This window comes from Cetorhinus maximus, chromosome 15 (assembly GCF_964194155.1).
Source record: "Cetorhinus maximus chromosome 15, sCetMax3.hap1.1, whole genome shotgun sequence".
NCBI classification, from domain to species: domain Eukaryota; kingdom Metazoa; phylum Chordata; class Chondrichthyes; order Lamniformes; family Cetorhinidae; genus Cetorhinus; species Cetorhinus maximus.
Genome location: NC_135893.1, coordinates 8,809,313 through 8,830,342, shown reverse-complemented (window position 1 = coordinate 8,830,342; position 21,030 = coordinate 8,809,313). Strand labels below are relative to the sequence as shown.

Sequence of the window (21,030 nt, the reverse complement as noted above, 5' to 3'; positions counted from 1 at the left end):
AATCTGTCCCCTTCCTCTCTGTAAGACACTGACAGGGATGAGATTCCACAGGTGCTGACCACTTTCTGATACCTCATCGTTGGTGACAACCTTCGGAGCTAAATCGAGTCAGTGCAGACAGGAATTCAGCTTTCGCAGTTATAAAGACCACATTCAACTCGACCTCCACACCCCCAATTTCAACCCTCTGTGCTCATCCGACATCGACTCCTGAATGAGCTGCAATTTATTCCAGAGCCACCACCTTCGGACCCCATTGCAAACTGCGAATGCTGGCCACCATCTCCCTCCCCTCCCCGGCCACTCTCTTAAGACACTGAAGCAAACCATTCACAACATCAGCGCTCTCTTCAAACCCGAGTTGAGTTTGCCTCGCTCACATCCTCTTCAGCAACTTCCGCCTCTGTAATGTCACCGTCTCTGCTCCCTCCTCAGTTCTTCGGCTGCTGAAGCCCCCATCTGCTGCTTTTGCCACCTTCCGACTCAACTCATCCAATGCTCTCCCTACCAACAATCCATCCTCCACCCTCTGCAGATCCATCCAAATCTCTGTAGCCCATATCGTATACTGCACCAAGCTTCACTCACCCATCACCCCTGTCCTCTCTGACCAATAGTGGCCCGAGACCACAATCGCTCAAACTTAAAATGCATTTTTCTTGCCTTTTAAACGCCTTCAGGGTTTTATGCCGCTCTCTAATGTTTTTTTTACCCACTTCAAAGCTACAAACCCTCCCATAACCTCTCCATTCCTCATGGATTCTGGCTGCTGCTGCATTATCACTCCCCTTTGCCCCACCTTCAGAAGCTATGCCTTCAGTTGCAATCGGCCTCGCACTCGAATTCCTGCCCTAAACCCTTCCATTTTTCTGCCCCCTACCTTCCCTCATTTAAGACCCTCCTTAAAATCCCATTTCTAACTAAGTTTTAGATAACCCATGCTAATAGCACCTTTGTCCCGTTTTTTTATTTTTTTGCTTATGCCTCTTTGAGGTGCCTTGTAACCATTTTCTACATTTAAGGTACTATAAAAATCCCAAGTTTCTGATGACGTCCTGCTCAGCAAAGTTTGGACAGATTGGTTTCATACACAGATCTCTCTTTTCTGAAAGAGAAATCTCATCGAGTACAGTCCCATAGACACCAGCACCATAAACCCCAAAGGGGGCATTTTTATCCACAAGTGCTGACCGTGTCAGCAGGTTAATCATCTCCAGAGCTGAATGCACTATTTTCCTCACTCGACAACGAACCTGACACCCAGTACATACACTTCCCACAGCAGCCACTCTGTAGTGGCCCAAGAATATAAACTGGTTTTTTATCCCCCCCCCGCCGCCGTCTCTCTCGCTATCCCTGGGGCATAGAGTCATGGCGACAAAGAAAGAGGCCATTCAGTCCATCGAGTTCAGGTGGCTCTCTGTAGAGCAATCCAGTCAGCCCCATTTCCCGCTCGTCCCTGTAAGTTTATTCCCTTCGACTGTCCATCCAATTTCCTTTTGAAGTCAATTATCATCTCTGCTTCCACCACCCTTGTAGGCTGCAAGTTCCAAAAATCATTACCATTATCGGTGCATACAAAACTCTTCCTCATATCTTGTATCTCTTGCCCAAAACCTTAAATCTGCGTCCCCCTACTCTTTGTACCATCAGCTAATGGGAACGGCTTTTCTTTGTTCACTTTATCTAAATCTTGTGCACCTCCATCACATGTCCCTTCAACCTCCTTTGCTCCAAGGAGAACAATCTCAGCTTCTCCAATCCAACCTTGAAGATAAAATCCCTTACGCCGGAACCTTGCTGATAAATCTCCTCCATACCCTCTCAATCTCCCTCACATCCCTCTTAAAAGTGTGGTGACCAGAACTGGGTGCAATAGTCTAATTGTGGACTAGCCAGAGCTTTATAAAGATTCAGCAAAACTTAGCTGCTTTTGTACTCAATCCCTCTATACATGAAGCCCGTTGAGACCTTTCCCATCAAACTAGCTGACATCAGCTAACTTGGGATACAGCTTCACTCTGTCTACTGGCTGTGGCTTAATACCATGCTGACAAAAGCTTTTACCCACGGACTGACCTTTTTTTTAATTGATTCCAAATTTATAATGTTGAGATTGATGTTTAGAAAAAGCATAAACCACACAGGAAGATAATAGACATATAAACACAAGTGCCTTCTGGGATATAATCTGTTGCTCCCATATTGAAATAGCGATAAATCATCAGTGTCTACATGACTCACACGAATGCATTCAGAATACATCCCATACATCACACAGGTTATTCTCACATCAGCCATTTCATTTTGCTTTAACATTCCCAGAAAATTAACTATTAAAGGCGTGGACTCCTCCCTAGACATATAATAGTGTCTTCACTTCAAGCACAGAAGACCCACGAGATAATCCAAATAAGGAACACCCTCTTCAGCCTATCCATCCAGAAACACCCTGCAGTTCTCCACTCAGTGTATATTTACCTCTTGATTCTAAGGTTCTCATCTCCAGTAATTCACCCAAGTCCAATCCAGGGACTGAGCACTCTTCATGTGAAGATGAATCTCCTATTATCAGTTCTAAGTTTCTCCCTTACTGGATGAATTTGGGCCCCTGGTCCTATAGTTTTGTTTGAAGTAATGTTCCAGATTTACCTTTTCTGTCTTAACGTTTGAAGGTCACTTCCTTCCAAAGTTGACAAACCAAAGGTTTTTCAATCTTTCCTCATAAGTCAAGTTCTCTGATGCCAAGAATCCAACGTCATGGATCTTCTCTGACCCATCTCCAAGATTTGAATGCTTGTCACATATGATGAGAACTGGACACAGTACTCAAGGTAAGATCTGACAGTTTGGGAGTGAAACCTTCTAAACGATGCTCACAGTATTTTGCCGGCATATTTGAAGGGTTTTTTTTTGCTTTAGGGAACCACTAAGTTGTAGCTCAAACTGCCAGTGGGAGGGTCTCAACGGGGCTATCACAACCTCCCCCCACAGAGAGAGCTACGAGTGAGTAGCATTGTTTTCCCAGTTGGGGTTCCCTTGTTTGCTATTCTAAGGAAGGAGGAGGAGGGGAGAAGGAGGAAAAAGAGAGTGAGGCAGCATTAAAGAAGGATGAGACCAATACACTATTAACCACAATGAGTATCTAGGCTCCACAGATCTTATGGGGGACTGAGAAGAGAGCTTTGTCTTTAGCAACTTCATTTCATTAAAGAAGCTTTAGGTGAGCTATGGTACTTTTTGCATCACTTCCAGCCCTAATCAAATTGGGTGAGATGGTGGTGTAGTGGTAATGTCAGTGGGCTAATAATCCAAGAAGCCCAGGCTAATGCTCCGGGGACATGGGTTCAAATCCCACACCAGCAGCTGGTGGAATTTAAATTCAAATAATAAATTAGGAACATAAAGCTATAATCTCTGTAATGGTGACCATACAACTACGGCCAGAATATTGTGTAGGCCTGACGTGAAATGATGTTGGGCGTGCGTCCACACGTCATTTAGATCTTTCGTTCGGTCGGCACGCGGCCGCCTCTGGCTGTCAGGGGCCTATTAAGGCCATTAAAAAAGTAATCAAGCTCATTAACCCAAGCGGCCTTCACGTTTTTCAGGCAACCTCATCCACCGATAGGATGAGGTTTCCTAAAGGTTTTATTAGATAAATAAAAAAATTTCCCAAAATATAAAAACATGTCCCATCTCATGTGACACATTCACATGAGGGGACATGTTTAGATAACTTTTTAAATGCTTTATTTAATTATTTTAATATCAATTTAATCTCCCTGAGGCATCGCTGCACTCTTTCACACGCATGCGAAAGAGCGCAGGCCCCTACTCTCCCTCCTCCCCCCCGCCTGCACAAGTAGCGCTGAGCGCTACCGGACGTGCATCATGCTGGGCGAGCCAATAAAATGGCGGCGAGCAGCTGATCGCGGGCGGCAATCGGCTCCGCGCCCGCTCCTGCCCAGCCCACCCGACATAGGTAAGTTTCTGGCCCATCATCCATTGTTGTAAAGACCCGTCTGGTTCACTAATGTCCTTCCTGTAGGGAAGGAAATCTGCTGTCCTTATCCAGTCTGGGGCCTACATATAACACCAGACCAACAGCCCTCTGAAGTGGCCAAGCAGACCATTCAGTTCAAGGGCAGTGAGAGATGGGCAACAAATACTGGCCTTGCCAGGGACGCCCACATCCCATGAAAGAATAAAGGGAAAGAAAGTAACAGAACAATGCCATTCGTAATGGTCAAATAGCTCACAGCTATTATCCCACATGTACCTTTCAAGCTGCAGGTGATGACTTAAGCAACATAAACCAGGCTACTTTGCAATCCTGCACATAATTGTTCACCAACAGCATCTTGAGGAGAGGTTGGCCATTCAGTAATTTAATGATGAACCCTAGGCAGCAAGATGATAGGGCTGTTCAGTTCTATCATGATAAAAGTAAAATACTGTGGATGCTGGAGATCGGAAATAAAAACAGAAAGTGCTGGAAAAACTCCAGTCAGTCTGGGAGCATCTGTGGAGAGAGAAACAGAGCTAACGTTTCAAATCCAATACGACTCTTCTTCAGAACCTTCTTCCTCTTCGGAGTTCTGAAGAAGTCATGTTGGGCTTGAAACATTAACTCTCTTTCTGAGTTTTTCCAGCATTTTCTATTTTTATTTCAGGCTTTTTCCCCCTAAAGTTGAAACGTACAATCACTGGCAGCCAAGGAACACTGCAATCTCCCATGGTCAAGCCACTGAATAAAAGGAGATTCCATTGCCTCAATATTTGAATAATCTATGACAACAGTTCCTCCCAAATTCTCGGTGAGCTTTCCTGAGTTTAGCATGAAAACTCCGGAATTTCAAGGCTATTCAGGGATAAAGTCTTGGGAAGGCTTTCAGGACAAAGGCACATCCCCTTACTCCCATGGCTCAAGATCTCAATTCAACTGCCAATGTCACTACAAAGAAGCCCATGCATCCATCAGGCTGAGCAATGGTGGGGCCACTGAGGTTCTGACGGCCAATGTTTCAATGCCTTGTAGGGCAGGGGGAGCTGTGGTGTTTGCTCCCGAATGGGTCGCCCACGTAGCGACTGTTTGCCCCTCACAACTTCATGACCCAAAAATGACTGAGCACGGACTGCGCAGGAGGAGGTTGATCTGGATGTTAAGAGACCAAGAGTTCAGTGTCACGAGAACCAGTATTCAGGGGGCTCTTTGGTGTTGTCTGCCAGCAACGTCCGTAGGGGAATCTTTAGTCACACTTTCTCCCCCTTGGAACTGTTCCCCCTGTGGAGCAGTTCATCACAACATCTCCCAAAGCCCTTGCTACCAATCATTCCATATGTAATATCCATCTTTACAATCCTAATTAACAAGAATGACACACCACCTCTGAGACCTGGCAGGGCCATATAAAAGCACAGAGCTACAAAGCCAAATCCAAATAACATATTTTAATTTTACATTAAATATGACAAACTACTTCTCATCATCACATTACCTTTGGGTGCCTACACTTGCTGTTCCAGTATCTATTTCAATACTAAAACCTAGGTGCCACCTGAGGCCCAATGTGGTGAGATGCAGTTGGCCAGGCTTTTGGGACTGGGATGGGCCTCGGGTTGGAGGCGCTGTGGGCTGCACCACATGCACGATTGCCTGGTCAGCCTGGTGCTGCTTCCTTCATGCTTTTAGTAGGCCACTGAGACACGAGGCCTGAAGCCTGGCATGTATACCCAACCTGAGAGACAGCTGTTCCAGCTGTGCCATAGGTATTGGACCAAGGTTCATGGTGATTCCCCAGTCAGCACAGTTGCAGATCTATGCTCTTATTTTGGGTATTAAGAAAATTAAGAGATATGGGGATGGTACAAAAAAGTGGAGTTAAGGTAGAAGATCATCCAAATGGCCTACTCCAGCTCCTACTTAGGTTCTTAATAGCTCTCATTAGCCTTGAGAGAGTGGACTATTGAGGCAACAAAGGTTGGAGCTCAGGGCTCTCTCAAGCCTCATTCCACCACGGGAACTTTCCTACTTTTCATTGAGGGATCTTCTCTGGCCACTTGGGTCTTCAGTTTTATGACTCATCCGAAAGATGGCACAACTGAGAGTGCGGCACTTCCTCAACGCTGCACTGAAAAGATAGTGTGTACCTCCTGGAAGTGCCACAGCCACTTCTTCTAACGCTTGCCTCATCACATGTTGATTAGCGCCAGAGAACTGAAGAGGTGTGAAACACTGAAAATCATCAAGTTACTGGATGCAACGCCACTGGATATCCACAAAATTATACAAAGAAGCGAAGGTATCTCAGGGAAAAGCATGGATACACCCGAGAAATGAAATAGCCACAACATTTACAATTCGTATTTTCCTCAAGTCCGCTCCCCAGAAAAAAAAAATTCACCAGATGTTTACTCTGACCTTTTGTCCTCATCATCAGCTATACTAAATAGCACACAGTTCCCAATCCATGCTTAACCTGTATGTGCTGTATTATTACCTGATAATCTATATCAGGAGGCTTGGTATAACACTCTAGTTATTATGAGTACTCTGGGGTGTTAGGGAAAGATAGCTGATTAAAACGCGAGGTATATCCGAGTTTCTAATGCCAGCGTAACATGCAATCTAATAGGGCCTTACAGCTATTAATAATTGGGACAAAAGTCAAGTAGAAGCAAATATTGCAATTTAGAGGAAACATTTTACAGATTGTAATTTTTATTCAAATTGCTCCCCCATGTACATTTCATCTACCCACCCCCTACCAGTGGTCCACAGTGGTAGCCGTGTGTACCATCTACAAGAGTCACTGCAGCCACTCACCAAGGCTTCATTGATAGTACCTTCCAAAGCTGCCACCTACAAGGACAGCAACAGCATGTGAACACCTCCAAGTTCCCCTTCAAGCCACACATCATCATAACTTCACCATTCCTCCGCCACACTGGATCAACATACAGGAATACCGACCTAACAGCGTTGTGGGAGCACACTCACTGTTAGGATTGCAGCAGCTCAAGAAGGTGGCTCACCTTCTCAAGGACAACTAGGGATCACCAATGTATGGCAATCTTGCACAGCAATGAACACATCCGGAGAATTAATTTTAATGGTCGTTTGCTGATAAAAGAGACATGTTGAAGCTTTTCATCTTACACTCATCAGGACACTTTGCAAGAATACCAATATAGAGGAGAAAACAACAATTTATACTGTGTGAGAAGAGAGTGCTGATTGTTTGGCAAGTGGACTCTGCTTGGTAGAGGCATTGCCATGGACAATGCGCCAATTGATGGTGACTGACAGTTAACTGCCAGGCATTTTTTAAAATTTAAACCATTCCGCTTGAACCTGATTGGTCAAGGCATTTCCCTGTGTAATGAGTCAATGAATGGCTGTCACATTTTGTTTAGCTGAAACAGGCACAATGTAGGTAAATGTACTTTCTGTTTGCAAAGAACAGGGCCCCGTGTATTACTATATGTAGCTTCCAGTACATGCAAATGCGCCATACTGCAAGCCCAACTGACAATCTTAAATTGGTTGTTAGCGTAATTCTTAGCACACTTCAGTGGAAGCTACATATATTAATACACAGGGTCATGTTCTTTGCAGACAGAAAGAAGATGTACACACTCTATACTGTTTCAGCTAAACAAAATAAGTGACAGCGATTCGCTGACTCATTCCTCAGGGCAATGCCTTGACCAATTAGGTTCAACTTTCCTGGTTTAAATTTCAAACAATACTTGGCAGTTAGCTTACAGCCACCATCAACTGGTGCATTCTCCATGGCAACACATCTACCAATCAGAGTCCACTTGTCAACAATGCAGCACTCTCTTCTCATACAGTATAAATTGTTGTTTTCCCCCTTATATTGGCATTCTTGCGAAGAATCCTGATGACAGCAAGATGAAAAGCTTCAGCGTCTCTTTTTCAGCAATACTGGAGAACGAATTTTATTTTAATTAACAGCTATATCTTTGTTAAGATTACCCTTTCAAATCAGGTCATATCACCTGCCCCAGGTAAGTCTACCATGTCACCAGCTGTATCATCAACAGGCTTGTGATTCTATTCTCCTTGACTGTGTTTATGACCTTGTTAGAAATAACCAACCTATGAGATCTTTCCCTCTGACTCTTGTGATATTGCGAAAACATAATGATGGGAGCAAACTGAAGAAAGTCATGCCCCAACATTCAGACCCCACTTTTGGGTGGTGTGTCCAGTTCTAGTCGCACATTACAAACATTCACATATTTGGTGATGGGTCAGAGAGGACACTGATTGCTGGCATCGGAGAACTTAAAGTATTAACACCAATCGAAAGGGCCTTTGGTTCATCAACTTTGAAAGGAAGCGATCTTCCAGGCATTGCATTGGACACTGTAACTGGGGGTTAGGACTATGGATCAGCTGGAGAGAAGGTCCAAAATTGATTAGTTTACTCTCACACCAGCCCCCCAATAATCCCTTGGGTGGGTACAACGCTCACCCATCCAATAATGCGCTTTCCCGAGAATCAGCTAATAGATTCCAAGGAGAGTGGGCTCTTCAAAATAGCTTATGTCGCCCTCTCAGACTTTTCCTCCCTCTCAAGTTCCTTTCCTGCATAAACTCTGCACTCATACATGTTCACGCGCACTCTCTCAGACTCACACACATTAATCTCCCTCTGACAATAATCTCCTCCCGTAACTTTTAACAGAGCTCCGTTATCTGGTGATTTAGATAAGTGTAGGGTTGTGGTAAAGCTGTGCAAGTTGGCTTTCAAAAAGCAGCCTCCTTTGTAATTCTGGGCCGACACCAGCTGTGCTTTGCTTTTAAACACAAAATCAATGAACAACACGATCTGAATTTCTGTCCTAATCCGGGTGGTTTGATGCCAATTACCAGTACAATGAAGGAAAGTGAGCTGTCTGCGAACTGGATCTCCCAGTGCCCCAGACTGCTCCATCAAATGGCACTAAACTGCCACGCTGAGAGGTCACGAATAAGGCCAGAGTGAGAAAGTGGAGAGAGGGTTGCTCTTCTGAAGACAGGGTTAATCTGGTTTTTTTGGGGGGGGGGTTGGGGGGCAGCGTGGAGGGGGATTTACGCTGGAGTTAGCTGAGCTGCGCCTGACCTGGCACTGGTCCTGGCTGACACCAAACCTCAGAAAGGCCTCCACGGTCCAGCGGTGCGACTGTGCACAAGTATCTCGCAAGGGCACAAAGAAATGGCGGACACCTCCCGGGGGATGAGATCTCCATATTCTTGCATAATGGAGTTTCAGATTCAGAGTTTTACAGCACAGGCTGGTGGCTGTTTGAGCCCATTGCTTCTTTTGCTGGCTCTTTGGAGTTGTCATCCACTCAATCTCATTCCCCCGCCCTTTTCCCATACCTTGCTAATCTGTTCATTTTTCAATTATGTATCCACTTCCCTTTCAAAAGCAATTATAGATTCTGCTGCTATTACCGTTTGTGAAGGGACATTCCACTTCTAAACAACCCACACTGTCAATTAAATTCTCCTGAACTCTCCCTTTGTTCAAAGTGACATACTGTAGTAACATTAAGAACAGGAGGAGGCCATTCAACCCCTCTAGCCTGCTCTGTCATTCAATTCATTCATGGCTGACCTGCGCCTCAACTACAATTTCCCACCTTTGTTCCACATCCCTCAGCAACCTCAGTTAATGAAAACTGACCCAACTGAAAGCTCAAATAGCTCAGCACCTACAGGCTTATGGGGTAGAAAATTGCCGATACCTGCTGTCATTTCTGTGAGCAAATACATCTGTGTTGGGCCTAGAGTGGGCTGGCTGTAATTTTAAGACTATGTCCCCTTGTTTTGGACTTTCCTACCAGAGGAAATGGTTCATCAGTATCTACCCTGCCAAACTCTGTTAACATTTTAAACATATCAATGAGATCATCCCTTAATGAATCAGCAATGCACAGAAACTGTCTGGCTCACCTTATTCCATTGTACCGGGTTTTCCGACATTCCCACGCCAAAGAACAAAGAATGAACACAGAGACCCTACTTCCAACAACAACTTGCACTTGTCGTTTAGTAAATCGGAGTGGAATTAAAGTTCCTCAAAAGATAAGCAAAGTTCTCAGCACATTACCTTTTTGTTATTTGTTCTTTCATTGGGATGTGGGTGTTGCCAGTAAGGCATTTGTTGTCCATCCCTAACTGCCCTTGAACTGAGTGCTAGGCCATTTCAGAGGGCAGTTAAGACTCTATCACATTGCTGTGGGTCTGGAGTTACATGTAGGTCAGACCGGGTAAGGACAGCAGATTTCCTTTCCCTAAAGAACATCAGTGAACCAGATGGGTTTTTACAAAAATTGATTGATGTTGTCACAGTCACCATTACTGAGACTAGCTATCAATTCCAGATTTTATTAATTGAATTTAAATTCCGCCAGCTGCCAGAGTGGGATTTGAACCCATGTCCCCAGAGCCTTAGCCTGATTCGCTAGCTCCAGTGATATTATCACTATGCCACCATCTTCCTCTATAGACTTTATATGCTCCAGGGTTACAGGCAGTGTCAAACACAATGAGAATGAACCCAGCTTTCTGTCAACTAAACCCAGAGATTAGCTCTGACGTGTTCCCTAATATCTTAATTTGTTGGCATTAATGATCAGAGCGTTACATAGAATTTAAGTCCAGAAGCTGACCACTTGGACTAACGGGTGTTTGCCAGTGTTTATGCTTCACACACAAGCCCCTTCCCTCCGCTTACTTCAACTTCAGGGCATTGATGGGATTTTACCACATTCCTCACGGCTGCCATTGTTGTAGGTTTATTGTTCCCCGTTATTATATTCAATGCTACATCTCTTGTTCAGTGAGGATCTCAACATTCTGAGTTCCTTACCTCCTGCAGTCTTCCCTTCACCTGCAGTTTTCAGACTTCTGAAACCTTCCCTTTTCATTACCTAATCATCACACCCCAGCTTCACGTTTTCTTTACAAAGCTTGGTGACATCCTACACTTACAGCCTTTGACCTTTCCCCCAGGTTCCTCCGTTAACCCAATGAGCTGGACTTGTTTGGCATCAGCGGGATTTTCTTGAGCGACCCCGGGAGACGGTTATTTTAGTGGATGGGACAGGCTAGCCAGCAGTGCCCCTGGAGAAGCGGCTGCTGAGGGAATGGCATTGAGCAGTAAACGGAGAAAGCAGAGCGTCCAGCTGGCAAAGGCTATTGAGCCATGTAATTGTCCCCGTCAGCCACTGTGAAATGCCAGAATGGTTCAACAGCTTGAAGAATCACTTGGTGCTTAGCAACATGCCATAGCAACGCTGCATACCTGACCAGTTCCTTGGAGGAGTCAACTATTCCGATGTGTTCCCAGCCAGCCTCCCACCTGCATCCTCCGTAAACCTGAGTTCATCAGAATTCTGCTGCCTGATGCCTAACTTGCACAGGGTCCTTCTCGTCCATTAGCCCTGTACCCGCTGACCTATGCTAGCTCCCGGTCCAGCAACAACTTTTAAACTCTCATTCTGGTTTCAAATCCCTCCCCATGGTCTCACCCTTCCCTATCTCTAAATTCCCTCCGCCCCGTAACCCTCGAGGTCCCTGCACCCCTGACGCTCTGGCCTCTTGCGCATCCCGAATTTCAGCGCCCACCATTGGTGACCGTGTCTTCAGTTGTCTGGGCTCTAGACCTTGAAACTCCCTCCTTAAACATTTACACCCCTCTCTCCTCTTTTAAGAGGCTCATTAAAGCCCACCTTCTTTAACCAAGCTTTTGATTATTTGTTCCAGTACCTCATTATGTGACTCAATGTCAAATTTTGGTTGATAATACTCCTGTGAAGCACCCTAGGATATCTTGTTATGGTCATGGGTGTTTTATAAATTCAAATTGTTGTTGTAAAGCTATCACATGCTTGGAGATGGGTTCCCGGTTGTACAAATGGGAACAGGAGTTAGCCATTCAGCCCCTTGAATCTGTTTTACCATTTAATTGGGTCATGGCTTGTTTGTACCTCAACTCTATTTACCCACTTATGACCGATATCCTTTGACACCCTTATCCTTAATTAAATCTGTGCATCTCAGTCGTAAGACTTTCAATATACAGCTGCTTGTTCCATTGGTCAAGCAGACTAAACACAAAAACGGAACCCTCCACTCCGTTAATAACCGGAAGTTAATTCATGATGTTTTAGAGGAGCTGTCCTAAGGATATATCAGTTACACAAACCACCAGAGAGAGTAGTGAGTCAAACAGATCAGTCCCCAGTCTTTGATGAGCTAACTGATCCCAACCAGGCTAACACTAGGGGACACCAAGATTGGTCTCAGTCCCAGCAAGTAGCCCGACTCCTAGCTGGTTGGAAGGTAAGGAAGTTGGTGGAAGATAAGACCAAGAACTGGCTGAGCTGTGATACTCTCCGTGGTTTAAAAGCCCGTTGACCCACCCTAACTCACACATAAATTGAGAGGGGTGCCCAAGGGCTGTATATGCCTGTGACACTGTGCCCTGGCACAGTACCTTCGGGGTGGGGGGGGCGGAGGGAGAGCTACCTGAAAAGAAATACGGTAAATCGGGTTGCAAGCTAACCTCAAAGTGGGGTCATCCAAACCTCCGTCAGTGCTTTATGGATGGGGCAAGCATTTCTAGTTTCCTTCAGCACTATGAAGTACAGCCCCCTGAGGTCTTGGGAACCATAGTTATACCTGCAGATGGCTGAAGCACAGTGGGCGGGATTTTCCAGCCCCACCGACATTCGGCCGCTCCGCAAGTTTTTCGGTGCCGCCCTCGACCATTCCCGGGAACCGGAAAATCCCGGCCACCGAGTTAATCAGACGGTTCTATCGCTGCGACAGCCGCGCGGTCTTACCTGTGTGAAAGTAAGGATTCGCCGTATATGGAAATCCAAACGGAAGTGGCTGAGGGAGCGGAGCTGGGGCAGAAGGCAGGTACTTTGCTTTGCTTTCATTGATTCCAGAGCCCAGTAGGTGGCTTGGAGAGTCAGAGCCCGTGGAAACACAAGGTGGGTTCTGGGCGACGGCAGCCTCGTGTATTTCCTTAATGCTTTCGCAAGATTTTATCGACTCTTTGCACTCCTTGAGTTCATGGACTGAACTGACCACCTCAGTCTTCAGGTTTTCGGGCTTGTCGTCGCTCCCTTCGGGGTCGCTCTCCGAGTCCTTCATCTCCTCGTCGTTGCACTCGGCGCCCCCGTCTCGCCCCCGGGCCTCGGGGTGGTCCTTGACCTCGCTGGCGCACTGCATTTCTGTCCTGTGGTGGGCCATCTTCCTGGCGCCCTTCCGGCCCGGCTCCTTGGGCGGGGCGCTGCCAGGTACGGCGTGGTTCAGGGACAGCAGCGGCGCCGTGTTGTGCCGCAGGACCAGCATGGCGTTCCGGCGGGAGATCTCCTCCCGCAGCGGGTGGCCCTCGGGGACGTCGTGGATGCTGCGCAGTGCCGGGTGGTCTGGCGGCAAGGCGGAATGTAGGGACAAGGGGTCGGCTCCAAGGATCCGCTGCCTGTGCATATTTTCAAACTCCTTCTGGCGTAGAAGCTCAGCGGACATTTCAAGCCTAAAAGGTGAAGATGGTGGGGGAGGTGGGGGTGGGTGGGGGGTGGTGGAAGTAAAAAAAAAGAGAAAGTAATTCTCAATATTTCTAACTATCAGAGATATGCCTTCAGAAAATGACTATAGCATCTTAAAATAACTGCTGTAATTCAAATGGAAAGGTTAATACCCATGTTGTTCCTTCGCAGCAGCCAATCTGATCACGGGGACATTTCTGTTGTGAAAAAATATGATTATTAATTAAAGACTCTCAATGGCTTTGGAAATCCAGTGCCCAGAGCTGATAGCACCAGGCAAATTCTACCCGGGACATTCCTGGTCTCGAGTCAGCCAAAAAAAACTGTGCATCAGAAATCTAAGCACCATAAGGAAGGGCTAAACTGTGTCACCAGATCCATCTGCATGAAGAAGGCCCTTCAGCCCACTTGATCTAGTCTTACCAGTAGACCAACCCAGCCATCTCTCCACTGAAGCCTCTGTTTCTTAAGTGAGCCCACTGCCCTGGTATTAATCCCCCGATGTGTCAGCCACATCAACTCATGCCTCTGAGCCAGAAAGTTGCGGGTTCAAGTCCGACTTCAGGAACTCGAGCACATAATCTAGGTTGACACTCCAGTGCAGTACCGAGGGGGTGCTATACTATCAGAGGTTCCTTCTTTCAGGTGAGATACTAAACTGAGGCCCCATCACCCATCTCATGGGGATGTAAAAGGTCCCACAGCACTATTTCAAAGAGGAGCAGGAAAGTTATCCCCAGTGTCCTGGGTCAATATTTAGCCCTCAGCCTGTTTTTATGATGCTGATAATCTGGTCATCACCGCATTGCTGCTTGTGGGAGCTTGCTGTGTGCAAATTGACCACCATGTTTCCTACATTACTAGAGTGACCACACTTCAGATGTATTTCAGTGGTTGTAAGCCTGATGCCATGAAAGGCTCCAAATAAATGCAAGTCTTTCTTGTTCCTTCCTGGTAACCTTTTCAGTTGTTACTTACCTTCTGTGGGGAGGTGGATATGCTGCAGTTCTCTCTGATTAGGCCGAAGCTGGGTGAACTCTGTCTAACCGCATGGGCCGCAGCCTCAGTGGACACCCTACTTTACTATTAATCTCAATTTTCTGCTCTCTTCTCACTGATACAGCGGGTTATGAATAACTGACCTTCTCCAGTTACCTTTAGAGAGACTGAGCTGCATCGCTTCCTAACCATGGGAAGAACACAGGTGGGGTGCAGCCTTACCCAACCTCACAACAATGTAAGCCAACTGTAAACATCTGATGGCCCTGGTGAAAATCACCACCCTCCAGTACAGCCAGCGGCAGTACATTCTCTTCGCTCTTAACTAGCCCGGCTCGCTTGCCCCCATTGGCTTTATCGTCGGTGTTTGGAGCTGCCTCGCTCTCGGAGATCACCTGCACTCTGCTCGTGGGAAAGAGACTCTCTTGGGCCCCGACGTTAATCTGTGGCCTGTCTTAGGTTTGGCTGTTCCTTGCCAAGCAAGCCTAGTCAGCAGCTTCTGTTGCAAAGTGTGGGTGGGCATCGGTGCAGACAGGCCAAGGCTTGGTTAGAAGGCCCAGCCTTGGACCGCTGACCTGCCGACCAGGATCACACACCAAGGGCAGGATTTTTCAGATGTCAGGATTTCCCACTCCCCCCCTCCCCCCCAACCCTGAAATGTTGGTGGAGAACAAATCCCCACCGATGCCGGCTGCCCCACATCGATTTAACACTCGAGAAGCCATAACTGGTCGGAGGCGAGTCTTCCACCCGTCACTCGCGAGCTAGTCCCGCCTCAGGGTGCAGCCGGACATCAGGCCGCATTGTCCCAGCAACACTGCGGGGAGCAGTGACCACCGCAGGGGCCACAGGCAGGCCCACTGGTCTAAAGTGCTGAAGAACGCGGAACAAGGCAGGCCCAGGGTCTGGTGGCGAGGACGGGAGGGGAGGCCCGGAGACTGAGGGGAGAGGGGGGTGGTTTGTGACGGCAAGGCCAGGCAGGGAGGGAGCACCCAGGGAGTGATGGGGTGGGGGGAGAGGGGGATTGGGGCACCTGATTTGGAAAGGGGCTAGCGCTGGAGGTACACACATCCCCCCCACCCCCGACTTTCCTGCCTGAGGTCCGAGCAGGGTAATTTTGCCATGGTCTCCCTCCAGTGTCTGAGCTCCCGCTGCTGGCCGAAAAATTGCTGCCAGGTGGGAAGCGGCCCCTTTAGGCGCCTCAATGGTGGCCCTCAGCCTGGTCTGTTCCCTATAAAATCGCGGACAGGTCAGGGGCAGTCAGGGGACTGGCAGGATGGCCACCTGGGCAATCTTACAGGGGACCTCCCACTTGCAAACCCACCAGCAGGGTGGGGGATCGTTAACATTTTGCCCCCGAGTTGTTCATTAGTGCAAAGCGCCAGGAGCAGAGAAAAAAAAATTCTTTTAAAATGGATTGGGGGCCATAAATTAAGACCGTCACTAATAAATCCAGTAAAGAATTCAGGAAAAACCTCCTTCCCCAGAGAGTGGTTAGATTTGCTCCGGAGAATAGTTGAGACGTGGACGCATTTAAGGGGAGCTGGATAAAGACGAGGGAGGAAGGAATAGATGGCTATATCATTTGGGTTGGAGGAAGCCTGTGTGGAGCATAAACACCAGCACAGAGCAGTTGGGCCCAATGGCCTATTTCTGTGCTGTAAAATTCCGTGTAAATACAAACCAGGCATAGCTTGATGCAGCTGAGGTTCTAGCGTTTTACAGCAAGTTTGTGATATCTGAGAGATGGGTTTTTTTTTTAATTCTCCCATGGAATGTGGGCGTCGCTGGAAAGGCCAATCCCCAATTACCCTCGAACTGAGGGTAATTGCTAGGTCATCACGCAGGGCAATTAAGACTCAACCGCATTGGGATGGAACGGGAGCCACATGTAGGCCAGACCAGGCAAGGATGGCAGATTCCCCTTTCTAAAGGACGCTGGTGAACCAGGTGGGTTTTTCCCCAACAATCAATGATAGTTTCACGGCCACCATGGGCTAGTTTACAATTCCAGATGGGTTTTTTTTTAAATAATTAAATCTAAATTCCACCGGCTGCCATTGGGGGATTTAAACCCGCGACCCCAGAGCATTGGCCTGGGTATCTGGACTACTAGTCCAGTGACAGTCTCGCTACACCACCACCTCCCCTGAGGGCTAGCACAGAACCAGTGGAAACTATGCCGCAGGTTCAGAAAAGGTTAGTATTGTTCATTTGGTGCAGCCTGGTTGTTCCACCAGTGGCGCTGGAGTGTGAGCTAGTGAAACCAGGCTTGGGCGGGTCATGCCAGGGTGGAAGGGGCATCCAGTTATTCATCGCAGGCTTTTCTCAGCTTGTGATAAACAGGAAACATCTGCCCATTAAACAGCTTGTATTAACGCCGTGCTTACCTCGCCAGGTTCTGCTTCCGTAGCATCTCTTGTTGACGTGCAAATATTTCAGCCTGGGCGGGCTGCAAAAAACCATAACCTGCAGGGATGGTTCAAAGGTCAAGAATTAACGAGAATGCTTTCTCTCTCTCTCACTCGTCCCGACTAGAACTCGCACATTCGGCCTGCCGTCTACAAAAACCAACCCGATTCACTGCCACTGAGCTCTAAAAATCGTCTACAGCACCAAGCGAAGTGAACTCATCGGTTTAGGAATAAAGATTTGAGCGCTTAACCCAGACCAAGTCTCCCAGTGCAGTACTGAGGGAATGCTGCAGTGTCAAAGGTGCCATCCTCCTCCTGAGACCAGAGCCCGGTCTGCCTGTTCCAGTGGTTAAGGTGGACTTTAGTCTTCACTGTTTGAATGACAGTAGGCAGGAGGCAGGGCAGCAGGGCGGGAGGGATAGAGTTGGTGGGGTGGGTATGGCTATCTCAGGGTCCTGGCTGACACTCCCTTTTTTTTTTTACAAACACCGTCAGAAACAGTGTCACTGGTTATTTACCTCCGTGCTGTCTGTGGGATCCTGCCTGCATACAAATTGCTTGCTGGGTTTGCTGGACCAGAGCCAGTGTAATTCATAAGAAACACTGTGAGGTGTTTCTGGGAGACGTTCCATGTAAATAGAAGTCTTTCTTTTCCACTGCATTACAAAATAGTTGGCCAATTAATTTCTGGTTTATTCCGAGATTGCTAGCAGTGTGGATGATTCCAAATGTTTCGCTGGAATTTTCACAGCACCTCTCCCTCCTGTCGTAGCTGTGACTCACTCCTGGAGAAGGTTACACAGGCAGCCTTCTATCTGGCCATTCCATGCAGGGGCCTGGATTGGGAATGTTAATGGACTATTCGTCCAAGGGCAGGGTCGCACAAGAGTCTGGTCCACCTGACCTACTGACCACTATCCTGCACCAGGGAGATAAGAGAGCTCCCCCTTACTTAAATGTTAAAAGACAACTCCTTGGGCACTATTTCCATGATTTTGCACTCACCTGGGGTCTGACACAGGGTTGAATGCACTCCTAGGAATGGAGGCCTAAGATGGGGGCCTAAAGCAATGTGCGGTGCATTCTGAGGTGAAAGCAAAGGATTTGCATGCGTCATTTCCCTGAAAAGCAAAAAGACAAAGAAAAGTGAGGCGCTTTACAAAACGTTTAAGACATCTCAGCACAATTCTGAAAATGCTGTTTATATTTGCCCTGGTTAATGCCCCTTCTAATTTTTCACCCTTAAATATCTCTTCAAATCACTGTTCCAAAGAGTTTCGTTTTTAAACCTCCCTGTTTTGGTAAGCTGACAGATCGTGAAGAGGTTAGGTGACAAACGAACACACATATTCGCCCCGATTCCTGCCACGTTATACCTTCAGAGCTGTACACTCTACGTCACCCATGCGAGTTTGTCAAAAACAACCACTTTGTTCATTCGCAAACTTAAGGTGGCACGCAGGGATAATCAAATGAGCGAGCCACTGACCAGGCAGCTACTGGGTAGGGTTAATCTTCCCGACCTAAACAGATCTCAGATGGGAAAACGACAGTGCCTCAGGACCCAAGGATTAGGGAGGGAGGAAAATCAGCCAGGGAACTGCTCTTAACCCGCTGACCTGGGCTTGACGTGAATTTACGTAGCCGCCAAGCGTGCACACGGCTACCCACAACCACGTACCCTGTCGGCGTTCACTAGAAAATGCATGGTCACGATGAATAGCTAGTTGACTGGCGATTGGGAGGGCTACCAGCGCATATGGAACTGTACCCCTGAAAGAAACATCAATGCCTTAAAATGAAAGGGTGAAGTGAAAATTTACATGGGGGGAGAGAAAATACTAGAGCGCCCAGCAATTGAAAATACGCGCCCACTACTGCCAACATTCTCCTGCTCGTAGTTTACAGTCTGACATAAACACTCAGGTTTCGAAAAGCCCTGATATTTTTTGGAGGTTCTAGGTAGCGTGCTTAATTATTAACAACTTCTGTCGAAGAAGCAGGTGTGCACGAGGCAGTTTTCTAGCACAAACACCACAGGGAAAAGAATCCTGCGTTATCAATATTTAAAATAGCCTGCAACCTTCTTCTAACCAAAACCCTTGACAACTGTTAGCTCGACAGCAACAAGCATCGGTGAGGAGCAGGAAAATACAGCCATTATTCAATGAAAGGTGCTTTTTTTTTTGTTTTGCTAGTCCCGGTATTTTCATGACGGAGAGAAATATAAATCAAGGTATTAAAATAATGCACTCAACAGCTTTAGCATCAAGTTTAACGACTTGGAGACCCCACTTTCTGGGCTTGCAAATGCTGGTAATGGGAGGAATGGCGACAGAGCCACAGGCAGATACGGTGGTGTGGGCTGGTGCTTCGAGCAGGGTCTCCCATACATCCAGAGAGGTCATCCAAACACCCGGGCTCTACCCACCTTTCTCCCCGGGCCATGGGAGCCTTCTCCCCTTTCCCAGATCATCACACTTCCCTCCCCCCTCTGCTATTCTGCTGAACTGTTTATACCACCTCTGGAGCCATCTCATCTTCCTTTATGTGCGGCATTGCCACCCCCTCTTGCCTGGCATTATCACCCATTTTATTATTCAATCACTCCTGCTCTCCATCCTATACAGAACTTCCCTTTTATTGGTCCCTTCTTCACCCCATCCCACTGCCCTTTCTCGCATCCACCTGCATCACCCTGCCCCCTCACCTCGGGGTCCGTACTCATTTGAAGATGATTAATCTCCAACAGCTTCCAGTTCTTATGAAAGGTCATCAGCCTGAACAGTTGTCTCACTCTCCCAAGATGCCAACTAAGCTGCTGAGCGTTTTCCAGCATTTTCTGTTTTTATTTCAGTTTTTTTTCCACCTACAGTATTTTGCTCTTGTAAATGGACTGGGAGTGGAATGTGTGGATGTAGACCTGCCTCTTGTGGTCCTGTCTGCATTGCCAGAGTCACTCAGTATTTGATCCACCAGCCCCTTCCTAATTCTCATTACAGCTGCTAAAGATTAGCACTATATCGACACCAAATATTCCCTCGGAGAGTACTGCTTTTGACCAGGTCATGCTCATCCTCCTGTTGTAGTATAGAGCAGCAATGGTCATTATTACAGGGCTCCACAGTCCAGAAGCCTTACGACTGTCTTTTTTAAGAGGATGTTCAAAAGCAAGCAGACTTTTAGGAAGTACAATAAAAAGGGAAAATACCCAGCTACCTCAGTTGCTCAAAGGTAAACTCACTGCCTCCAAGCCACACAAATCAGTACTCATGTCCGGTCTCCATGATGCACTGCGCTAACTGATCTCAGCACAGGTGACTGTAACTATATACATACGAATTAGGAGCAGGAGTAGGCCACTCGGCCCCTCGAGCCTGCTCTGCCATTCAATAAGGTCATGGCTGATCTGATTGTAACCTCAACCCCACATTCCTGCCTACCCTAATAACCTTTCACCTCTTTGTTAATCAAGGATCTATCTAGCTCTGCCTTAAAAATATTCAGACTCTGCTTCCACCTACTTTTGAGGAAGAGAGTTCCAAAGACTCTGAGAGAAAAAAATTCTCCTCATCTCTGTCTTAAATGAGTGACCCCCTTATTTTTAAACAGTGACCCCTAGTTCTAGATTCTCCCACAAAAGGAAACATCCTCTCCACATCCATCCTGTCAAGACCCCTCAGGATCTTAAAGGTTTCAATCAAGTCACCCCTCACTCTTCTAAACTCCAGTGGATACAAGCCTGGTCTGTCCAACCTTTCCTCATAAGACACACCCGCCCATTCCTGGTATTAGCCTAGTAAACCTTCTCTGAACAGCTTCTAACACATTTACATCTTTCCTTAAATAAGGAGGCCAATACTGTACACAATACTCCAGATGTGGTCTCACCAATGCCCTGTACAACTGAAGCATAACCTCCCTACTTATGTACTCAATTCCCCTCACAATAAATGATAACATTCTCTTAGCTTTCCTAGTTACCTACTGTACCTGCACACTAACCTTTTGTGATTCATGCACCAGGACACCC

At 47.0% G+C, this 21,030-nt stretch overlaps 1 protein-coding gene across 9 annotated transcripts in view; it reads right to left on the bottom strand.

Moving 5' to 3' along the window:
* The window catches only part of samd11 (sterile alpha motif domain containing 11), a 235,482-nt gene that overhangs the window by 18,130 nt on the left and 196,322 nt on the right, over positions 1-21,030 (bottom strand). For 7 of the 9 annotated variants that reach the window (XM_078557849.1, XM_078557850.1, XM_078557852.1 and 4 more), the window contains 4 exons: positions 18,003-18,118; positions 16,974-17,052; positions 13,737-13,781; positions 12,871-13,571 (listed from right to left, as the gene is read on the bottom strand). In XM_078557849.1, the coding sequence (XP_078413975.1) occupies positions 12,871-13,571; positions 13,737-13,781; positions 16,974-17,052; positions 18,003-18,118 (941 nt within the window). The remainder of the gene's footprint in view (positions 1-12,870; positions 13,572-13,736; positions 13,782-16,973; positions 17,053-18,002; positions 18,119-21,030) is intronic. The other 2 variants (XM_078557851.1, XM_078557853.1) reach the window with 1 other exon arrangement.